The sequence below is a fragment of the Numenius arquata genome, chromosome 3, assembly GCF_964106895.1.
Source record: "Numenius arquata chromosome 3, bNumArq3.hap1.1, whole genome shotgun sequence".
Lineage (NCBI taxonomy): Eukaryota > Metazoa > Chordata > Aves > Charadriiformes > Scolopacidae > Numenius > Numenius arquata.
Window position 1 is genome coordinate 73,505,026 of NC_133578.1, and position 11,621 is coordinate 73,516,646.

The 11,621-nt window shown below is 39.8% G+C and overlaps 1 protein-coding gene across 1 annotated transcript in view; it reads right to left on the reverse strand.

The window, feature by feature from the left end:
- SLC45A4 (solute carrier family 45 member 4) overlaps window positions 1-10,116 on the reverse strand; it is a 35,453-nt gene extending 25,337 nt beyond the window's left edge. The window contains exon 1 of the mRNA XM_074145446.1: window positions 9,873-10,116. Within this exon, the coding sequence (XP_074001547.1) occupies window positions 9,873-10,116 (244 nt within the window). The remainder of the gene's footprint in view (window positions 1-9,872) is intronic.
- Between the last annotated feature and the right edge of the window lie 1,505 nt (window positions 10,117-11,621).

The following is an 11,621-nucleotide window of genomic DNA, read 5'->3' on the forward strand; positions in this document are numbered from 1 at the left end:
AATTTATCAGCGTATTGAAAGAGACTGCACTGCCTCACGGTGGGACATTTGCCAAAGAGAAAACTGATACCGAGGAGGGAACCAGGCCACTGTAGGGACCGATCCTTTCTCCTCACTGTGCTCCGTGTCAGCTCTTCTGCGGGTAAAAGCAGTCCTGCTCTAGAAGTGTGTTAAGGCTCCTTGAGCTGAGTGTGGAAGCCGTTTCTGAAGACTTGCCTGTTACAGGAACGTCTGTGTTTTGATGTTACATGGCCCCAGTTCTGGTTTCCAGGTAATTAATCTATCTGTAGGAAGTTTGCTTCACTAAAATTTTACTTAGTAATCTGGAGGTAGATGAGGCTGTGATTTCAGCGTTCAGTCTCCGGCTCTACCTCCGAAGTTTAAGCTCATCTGACTTTCTTCCAAGTCTCCCTCCTGCTGCTCTGCAAAATGCTGGTGGGGTGACACGCAGGAGTGTCCGAGTGTGTCTGCCCAGAACCTGTATCTACATGAAACACCAGCTGTGTCCTCACACGGAGCGTTCCTCATAGCCTGGTGAGATGCCCCCTAACTTTGCTGCGGGACTGTGTAATGCAGCAGTCACCATTCCCTACATACGACAGAAACTCAGACTCAAATCCCTGTGTTTACCCAATCCCAAGAAGGTATTTGCATCCAAATCTTTACTTTTCAGATCACCACATGGACACAGGGCATTTCAAAGTTGAAAAAACTTCATAAAGCACCTACTTTACAACAGGATTCAATATAAATAGGGACTTTTATGCTATTTTACACAAAGTGGAACAGTTTCCAAAGACTGCAACTGGGAGGGCAAAACCTCGTTTGCTAGGCAGCGTCCCCAGCAGTGGGAACATGGATTACACACTTTTCTCCAAATCAGAAATGACAAGAAATAAAGGGCTTGAATCTCCTTTGAGTTTCAAAGCACAAGTAGAACCACCTACCAGGTCTAGCAGTGCTTGCTAAAGTACTTTATGCTCCTGCCAGCCACTACCTGCCCATCACTGCCCCCAGCTAAACCTCTCCCTCCCCTACTTATTCTTCTTTGCAGAGTTTAAGGCTTTCAGGTCATTCTGATTGTGGGCAAGTTAATGCTCGCTTGTCTGATAAAACCCCTTAAATCCAATTTATTTCTATAGACAAACAGGTCATATCCAGTTTGCGTGCTCTGGATCTACTACACTGCAAAAAATCCAACTGAAGATCACCAAATGTTAATACAAATACATTACTGGGTTTATCTATTTATGGAAAAATCTGCATCTTTGCTGCTTTGTACCCACTGTTACTCAAGACTTCAGAGAGAGGAATAGGTTTATGGAGTGACATGAGCTATTGGGGATTTACCCAAACCAATGCAAATAAAATCTATGACCTGGTTTTTCCCTGTTTAGTTAAATGGGCTTGTATTAAATTCTATCATTGAACTGAACCAGCAGCTCAAAACTTTTCCAATAATTTCTTGCAAAACAGCCTGAAGGAAGCATATCTGAAACCTTCTCAACTCTTGTTTGGTTAAAAGAGGATGATTAAAACAGAGTCCCAGAGGGTGCATCACAACAGAAATACTGTTGCAACAAGCACACAGGAGACTCAGGAGGAGAATAGAGCTTAAGGGGCTGCAGCTTTGACAATCCTCTTGAAGCAAGCTTTATTAAAGCGTTACGTGATTTGGCAACAGCCTGTTGACATTCTTTTCCTTTCAAAAGTGGCCTTAATTTTTATTTCCTTGGAAAGTAAGACTCCTGTTCACTAAGGAGTTCTCAGCCATTCCCTTTTCATAACCCGTTTCACAATCCACGTTCAATAGAAAAGCACTGATTTGAGCCTTGGTGTCAACTACCACTCAAAAGCCGGGTGCCTGAATATCCATCTGCCAGTCTCCGCCACCACAACCCCATCCAAAGAGCTGAAAGGTTTCTTTTTACACAAAAGAACAGGCAATTGCCTGCTGGAAAATTGCCCCGGTGGCAATTACTCCGTAATAAAGAGCATAGAAGCACTATCATGTGTCATCTGTTATCGCGGTGGCAAAATCACCTCTCGGTCAGAGGTAGGGGTCAAACTCCAATTCTGAGCAGAAAACACAAATTCAGGCGGCCGTTGTGCATTCACAGGTTCACCTGATGACTTGCTCTCCCTAAAGGGTGTTTAGACAGAAGTATAAAAAGATGTGGGCTTTGTAAATTTGGCTGAGAGCGTACGTGGGTGGAAAGCAGATTAAGAGGAAGGATTTAGGCTAGGAAAGAGGTTGCGTAAAGGTGCGTGTTTAAAACCACTCAATTTTAGCACATTTTCAGGAGGGCGAAGTCTGCCCCTACTTCTTCCATCCCTTCCCCATTACCCACAGGGAATCTTAGTAAGGGAGCACTAAAAATACAGGGATCCTGCAGTTCCTTGAGTTCTGTATGTATCCCTTTCTACTCCAGAGCTGCCTTTGGAAGCAGAAGAAAATGGATAGGCTTGTCTTGGATATAGCAACAAGCCGGGTCCAATAACTGTGGGAGGGAAGAATTGCAAGACAATTCAACAAAAAGCACATTTACAACAGACTGAAAGAAATTTTTAAAGCTATTGGCTGATATGCAAATTAAAAACAACAAAAAAATCTGCATATAGTTTAATACAGTCCCATAACCAGTTCAGCACCATTAGCCTGCAGCAGCGTTATTAACTGGTCCTTATTTCTGCTGCTTTACTAGATCTCCCCGGGGTGGGAAAGAACAAGAGATTCGGGAAAGAAGGGGAACAGAGATGTGAAAGTACTCCTAAGTCATTCCAAAAAGTTTAGTCTCTCTTAAACCTTGGCTACTCAAGATGAAAAGGAGACAGCATGCTGGGCAGGAAAGATTTACTGGTAGAAAGAAGCATCTACATAAGGGCAGAGATGTCCAATTCCTTCTTAGGGAGTGATTATTTTTGGAGGCCTCCAGCTCTTTCCACAAATCACAGACAAAAATACCTATCATTGCAGGAGAAAAAAAAAAAAAAAGAAAAGATTTGAAGAACAGAGATGACAACAAAATTAAAAATTGCTTTTAAACTTCCATCCTTATAAAAACGCAGACTGTCAGCTCTTACATACAGTTTGCTTTGTCTTGCAGAGTGTTTTTTCTATCGGCCCAAAGTTCTCAGACCCGTTAGCGTTTCTGGCGTGTCACATACGGTCACTCGCACTAACCTCGGATCACACAAGCTCTCAAAAGGAAAACTTCTGAGGATTCAAAGAAGTGTTTTCACACGCAATTCTACTGCGAACACTCTTTATGCTAGGAAAAAAACCCAGTATTAACATTCCCACAGTACACAAGTGAAAGATCAAGGACTTCTGTTAAAGATTCAGAGTGGAAGAAAACAGCGCCAAGAGTTAAATATGAGACTTATTTTAGAAGCAGCTTCTTCGGCAGACCTTATTCAGCCAAAAAAAAAGGGAACAAAAAGTTACCTACTCCTAGATAATAGGAAACATGTTTCATGCTATGGGAGAAGCCTCTGAATTCTTTCGCACTGAACTTCCCTTCCCTAGTAAGGCTATTCATCCCAAGTCACACAGTCTGCAGAGTCCTAGAGCCAGCACGAATCCTCACGTTACCCCAGCTGAAAATCTGCCATGTGTTATCAGTTGTGCCTCCGAAGGCCAGATTCAGTGTTACTTAAAGAAAAACAGAACATCGCTATAAAAAAAGCTTGGTAAGTAACAGTTATTGCACAACTGCCAGACACGTGGCATTTGCCTTGATATGAAAATAAAGCATGTGCTCCCATTGCCTCCAGGATTAAAAAAAAATCTTAATAATTGCAGAGCACCTTTCTTTTAAAGGTGCCTTAAATGTATCCTTAACTGAAGTGTCCACTAAGCCCTGCATGTGTTGGAAAACTGTGCTGCTATTGATTTGAGGTCAAAAGATAATTTACACAAGAGAACAGTGACACATGCTACAAAAGCCTTCCTGACTTGCTTGTTGGCCAAAAAAAAAAAACCAAGTATAGTAAAATTAGTCTTACACAACCCCTTAGCGGGCATAAAATTAGTCAATAAGTAAAAAATGATGGGTGGGGAGGTTTTATAGGGCAATTAACATGTGCCTCAGGCACAATATTTGCAGTTTTATACATTCCACCACTTGAGATCTGAATACAAACTTTACATGATCTTAAAGACTAACTTCAAAGCTAACAAGGCTGAAAAATGCATTTAATTAAATGTTTATTACTCTAGGTTTTCTGGATCCACTGTAAATTCAATTCTTGTCCTTAGGTTAGCTGTGTTACAGTCCCCTCTTGGGGACAGGTCAGCTCTCAAGCCATTAATTCTTCCAAGGAGGAATTCAGATCCTGCAGTTCACTCTCAGCATCACATGGAACTGTGCCTGGGAGGCCAGATGCAGCTGGATCATACAAGAATTTAACTTTGAGAGTCAAAGAGCAGGTTCCAGCAACTCAAGTGGTTTCTTCCTGGTAAGACAAGGTCAGGTAAGGCACAGGCCAAGAGGTAAGATGTAGCTCCGTAGAAAGACTATTATAAATACCTTAACATAAATGCAACCTTTGGCAGAGATGAGGAATAAACTCAACTACTGGAGCTGAGCTGAAATAAAGAGTCAGTGTTGCTTTACATCGGAAGAGTTTCCTGCATCTGCAAGAGTTTTTCCAGCCAGTCAGCCTTTTTTTCACTTTAATTATAGGCAGCCTCTAGAAGCTCCTCCAATCCCTTTGTTCCCTTCTCCCCCACCAGATCTTTAAGGTTTCTTAGACTTCCTTTGATCTCGGGCTTAGCCTTAAGACGACCATTCCCTTCCACACTGAATTGAATCAGCAATTGATACCTTAATTCCTTTTGAAGAAACATACCTAAAAGCTAACTTATCTGTAACATTTCATGCTTGGTTTCTAAATACGTCTCCATAACCTCCTCTTTACCTACACACATTCTTCTCAGACAGGTATCAACGCTAAATTTCAATGGGGAGATTTCACTACTTCATACTAAAAGTTCACTCCGTAATATTAAATCGCTTCAGCAAAATGACTTCTCAGCTACCCCTTTGAGGTTTCTCAGAATCAGCAGTTTGAGTTATTGCTTAACACACTTTTTCCATACTGGCAATTTCACATGAACTAGATTTCGAGACCCTTTAAACATGGTCTGCTAAGCTTCAGGCTAGGAGAATTTTTGATTCTCAATTTTTTTTTTCCCCGAGATATTAGGTCTAAATGCTTTAACTGAGCCCAAACCCCCAAACAGCTTTTCTACATGTAGGAGACACATAGGAAACATGTCTCATATAAGACATCAGTGACTACAGGATTTTGCTGATTCAAAAGCATATAGCAAGATATTTTTATCTAGCAAATATAGCAAATAATTTCTTTTCCAAACAAAAATAACCTATGGTATTCTGCTCTGCTTAAGCTCAGCCTTTCCCTTTATTAAAATCTATTAATTAGCACTGAAATATGCCGTTTCCAGAAATGCTATTCCTCAGTGTTATTGCCTAAAAAGAACGCTGTGCTCAGGGTTAACCTTAATACAACCGACTTCAGTATTTAATGCTAGATTAGCTAACGTTTACTACAGGAGCCCATTAATTCTCACAGCAAAACAAAGTAATGCCATCACAGATAGGCCCTCAGATACGAAACACAAAAATCAAGGCTATTCCTGTACTGTACCAGAGAAACATCCTTAAATTTAAGCGAGATTATAAAGGTAAGCAGCATGTGTAAACTGTTCATGATTTTCCTTACATAAATGTACATGGTTTCTTTTAAAAAAGCACTAGTGTAATATATTTAATTTAGGTAGGGGAATGAGGAGCAGTTCTGGCGCTGACAGTCACTTCTGTGCCTATTAACTATTCATAAAACACTCAATAGCATTGGAAAGATCCTTTGAAGCAACAGTAAAGGTTTGGCAAAGCTTTTATCATATTAAATGTAAAACGTGAAACTTCATGTTTACAGCTACCGCTGCTCATTAGTCAGACTGACAGGAATTTTTTCATGCTGAAAGCAGCAGCCACCCCAAGTCACAGAACAGATTTATTTTTCCTTCCACAATCCTAATGAAACAGGCACATGGATCCCATTTTTCAGAAGAACTGAAATCATCCAAATTGTGCTCGAATTACAACTGAAATTATCTGAAATTAGCACATTATGTTATTTATTAACGGTTTTAAAGTGGTGTTAACTGAAGCCATGTATTGTGATTTCACTGAACAAGTTTCTTCAGAAAACTAACAGATTCTCTAAGTTCATACCATACCAGTCATTAATTTCTCCCCACTTTTGTTCACTTAAAATCCCTGGAAAAACAATTTTTTAAATGTATCCAAAATTTCCGTGAACTGTTATGAACTGGAAGTAGTTTTAGAGATTTAATCCTTCAGAAGCCAAGTTTAATGACGGAAGAAAATACACTGTCATTTGTGAACAATAGGAGGGATTTTAATTCCCTCTCGCAGATAAGCAGCATTAAGTACCAGATGTTTCAGAAGACAAAGGCCTCATCCTGCTCCTACGGAGTTTATAATACGGGGTTGAAACGTGAGAGGGGAAGCAAACAGTAGTGTTAATGCACAGAACATACTCAGGAGTAACATCGAAACACTCAGTTTCTCAAAAACCTTGGACTGATGAACAGGTAAACCTGGAGCGCTGACTTTATTTTCTAGGACAGTTTTACTTCTGGCTGGGAGGAGCTGCTGACTGAATGGGTCTCGAATAAAGGTTAATGAAGATTTCAAGAGATCAAAACTTGTGAAAAGCACCAACTAATAATTTCATCTGGAGTCAGCCTGTCACTTTTCATATTTGGCATATTTTTATATCCTCTGCATCCTTCTAAACATGTTAGCTGCTTAACTTTGAATTTTTAAGCTGCACATAGCAAGAAACCAAAGAGCAAGTTAAAATTGAAAAAAAAAGTGTGATATACATTTGGCTTGTTCTTGTTGCTAAGCTACTCAAGCCCAGTTATAGCTACATGGCTGTTATAAATTTGTTGCTGCGTCTCTGACAAGGCAATGTTGATGGTTGGACTCGATCTTAAAGGTCCCTTCCAACCTAGACAATTCTATCATTCTATGTAACATCAATCTAAGCAGAGCAATAAAGACAAAGATTAAAGTCACAAATCAGAACTTATTTCGGTAGGGGTACAGCAACTCAGGCACTTCCAGACCTTTCCAATTCACAGGATCCATCGATCCAAGCAGCTTGCGCTGCTGCCTTCAGTTCTTTTGCCAAGAATTCAAAACTTTAGGCAATTTAAATACATGGAGTTAACCACCATCAAATTGGAAAGGGACTATCCCAGGGACCATTTCCTTCAGCTGCTGAAATCCTGTGGCTTACGGAACAAGTAGGACAGATCATCGATGTGCCAAATCACAACTACCCCTCTGATCCAGGGCATAGGAACAGCCAGGAAAGTCAAATACCCGCGAGAAGGAAGTATGTAACACCATACTAAGGTGCCCAAGGTTTTCATGGTGGTATCAGATAAGAATCTCAGATTATTTCAGTGAGCAAGGTTTCCTCTGAGACACAGAACACAAGCACACACCATAAAGCTTAATTGTTAATACTGTGCATATACCTGTAAGGAAGAGTCTTTTTTGGGTACCCAAAGGGCATCTGGTTCTTTAATTTCTCACTAGCAAAGTTAGTTGGTTGAGCCACCACACTTCCCCAGGTGCCGCTTCTTAAAATATAGTTTCTCAAGCCAATTTAAATCTCACAGAAAAAAAACCTTAATGTTGCTTTTACCAAAACAAGAAGCAAGGGGAATATCGCAGCAGTTCGACAGCTACACGCAACCCCCTCCAGTGAGGAATAAATATAGTTCATGTTGAGGCAGACAGATGTTGAGGTTGATAAAGGTAAACAGAACCATGTAAGAGGTAATTACGGAACAGACCAGATAAGTCACCCGTGAATAACTTAACCCTTCAGTGCATCCAACACTGGTTATTCCCCCACTGAGGGAACATGAGCCAGAGCAGGAAAGATTTCAATTAGTTCCCAAAGTGCTAAACATTTGTAAGCAGCTCCCTCCATTTCTTATCTCTATGGCATCATCCCCGCAGCCTTTGGCATCGTTTTGTCGATTTGCCAGCTCTCCTACCAGTGAGAGCGCTTTTTCTTCCCTTCCCCCAAATCCCAATGTTATTTTGATCACTGGGGTTAGGGAAGGAAGGGAAGAGATATTTCTCAATTATCTGGAGGAAACAGATCTGCTAGAAGAGCTCACAAAAGAAATGTAAACGAGTAGGCTGGTCAGTAATTAAGAGGATGGTTTATTTATACTGTCTGACCTTACTCTACAGCAAGGTAAAGGCAGTTTAGCCAGCTATACATTTTAAACATCCAAGTGCTAGCACAACACAAGAAAGCTAACAAAAAAGTACAGGACAGATAGAAACCTGGGGGTCTTCTCTGTGCGAAGCAGGATGCAAGGTTTTTGCATCCACGGTAGGCAGTAATTGACCCTAAGCTGCTAGTACAAATGAATTAAAGTCTCTAAATCTCAACTTTTCCAAAAGACAAAACCTCAAAACAGGTTATGGACATTATAAACTTTCCTAGATGAAGTTGTACGTGTTTTATTCAGCGTCAGGTTGATCAGAACGCTCCTATTTGGCGAACACTTATAATCTATTTTAACTATGCCAGCAATAGATCCAAAAAGGAGATCTGATGAGCTCTGAAAATTAAAATCTTCAGGAAAACTTGGAGGCGTAACCCATGAGCATCTTTCACGGTGCTAATCGCACTGATTATTGACCCCTCTGTTGATTTAAAATAAACCAACTAGTAATTTCATATGAAAACACATTTTTAATTGCAGGAAGACTGCAAGAAAGAATTTGTACATTGCACGCTCACAAGTGCAATCTCTTCTGCCTTTATGTCATAGCAAATATAAAAACACAGATGTTTCACTTGAGATGTAAACCTTGAAATTTTTAAACAATGCTGCAAATAGTAGTCAATGAACATTATTTTAGAGAGTTGGTTGAGAGCTTCTGTTTGGCCACAGCTGAGCATGCTGTAAGGTACAACTGCATGTATAAGCCAAAGCAAACATATAATATGCATATATTATATATACACTCATAGGGTACGCACACAGAGTTGATTTATTCCCTCATGGAAGCACACTCAGCCCAGTAGTTCCATCAGTTTCATGCAACATTTTCTGATATCTGATAGAGAACATGATTTTCTGGATTTGATAAAGGTAATATCAGATACTGTTAATACTGTAAGCAGTATATTGGAAACCTAATTACAGTACTCACCACGAAATTTAACTGTCTACTCCCATTCTAAAGCCCATTACCCCCCCCATTATTATCTAAAGCTACTGGTATCATGGTTTATTCAAACGTATTCACGTGTTACAAACTAAACAGTCTAATCACATAAGACTCACTAGTGGTTTGAAATAAATGCAGTATTTCACCAGTAGTTGGAAAAGCCAATTTATCCGTTTATTCTAAAGCAGTGTTACCTGAAGCATTTATCAACAAATGAAAAAAAAAAGTTTCATTGCAATCCTTTATAGTCTAACGTTGTTTCTGGGACACTTACATTTTAATAAAGAATTTTAGATTTAAATCAGGTTAAAATTTTTACAGAGGAAAGCAATATTAGACAGAAGATGAATGCATATAGAAATCCTTCCTGCTTAAACATGGTCACACAATTAAATCTGTGGCACAGCCAATAAAAAAACAAATGCAAAAGCCATTTTACCTTGGGTATTTTCAGTTGGCATACCTCACTTCCCTCTTCCTCTGACTTCAATCAATGCAAAAGGATATATAAAGTTTCGATTAAGAGGAATAAGAATTACTTACCGATTTGTAACAATACAGGTGTTACCAAAGCTGTTTCCATGGCATAACAAAATTCCCTGCCAAACATTACTGCCCCATGCATCACCCACAGGCGTATCGGTATCCGGTCTATGGATCCTTCGCTAATGGTCTCCTCCCTACTTTCATTCTCCTTGTTTTCTGGTTTCTGAAGCTGCGCCACAGGTAGATCTTGAACTTGCATAGATTCCGAGTCAGCATTCTGGGGAGCCATTTTCATTACCATAAAAATATATATATATTTGTTATATCTATATAAATAATACTACCATAACTCCACGAACAAGTTAGGGTGTCTTCTCTTTCAACTTCTGGTCCTCTGGCAAGTAATGCTTATATTCCTCTTGTACAAACAGGTATCTCGCAACTTCTTGTATAGGTATGAGACATTAAGAACGAAAAGCTATTTGGTAGGAATTTCAACATATGGCTTGCTGATTTACTGTGAGTTAGAGTTAAAAATCCATAATTGCCATTCAGTTAATACCAGTTTCATAATTATTATTGAAGAAGTGCTGAAGTTGTTATTCTTGCTACAGAGAGGTGGAAAGGCGACACAAAGAGGTGCTCCACTGTTAATCCCCATCGAGTGGCTGATTAATCTGCAACAAAAAGCAAGCATTTAAAAATTTCAATAGCATTTTTCAGGATATTGTACCCCCCCGCCCCCTTAACCATATACCCTATTTCCTGCTTAATGCTTTCCATTGTCCTTGCCTAGTGTAGGATCTTTTATTCCACATTCCCTCCTACCCCTGGACTTTCCATTGAAATGCAGTTACTTCTCATATTTAAACGATGCTTAATTGTACTCCTAAGTTCCTCCAGCTTGTGGTCCTACATGAAGTCATGGAAGAATGTATCAGTGCATTTGTCTGAGATTCTCAGAACATCAGCAGAAGACAAACAAATTCTGGGAAATTTAACGCAGGTTCCAATTCAGAAACAGCGTAGGATATTCCAGTACTATGCCAGGAAGATGATTCATCAATTGCCATTTACTTACTGGCCACACAGACATCTCCATTTAGACTTTTGGAAGTTGCCAGTTACTTTGCAGCAATCATCACACCATCTTATAACAAAAATATTCCCCAAGCAAGCATAAGCAAAAATAAGCCATTAGGAAAATAACTTTGAAGATTGGTATTTAAATGTTTAACCTTCTAATGAAGATATACACAGCATATGCATCCATCTTCACTTTCTGCTCACAAGACCAGAGCATCTTACTCCCACATCCTTTTGAAGTCCATGGAAATAGAACGGTACAATATCTTCCACCATATATTAAAATTAAAATTATTAAAATATATTTCAGCCAGGTAAGACAAGCATCTCCTGTATTTCCCCATCCTTGGTGCCACGAAGTCTAAGCAGATGTACATACTGTACTGTGTCACTCAAAATGTGTTTAAGCACTTAGGAGGAAAAAAAAAAGAAAGCATTTTATAAAAAGTCAGATTGCATAATGTTTGTACTAGAAGGATGCACGTTAACATCTATGCACATAGCGTGACTGAACTCGGAGCCCCGGACAAAACCCCTCGGGGATGTGGTTCCACGAGATGCTGGCTTTGGCAGCAAAGCTGGCCTAAGAAGTCCCTACGCTGCAGTTCACTGCCCCTTCAGTTGTGGCAACAAAAACTCTTTGTGGGCTAGAGCATAAACCAGATCATTAAGCGGTGAACCTAAAAATGAGCCTTAAGAAAAAGATGACATGTTTGAGGT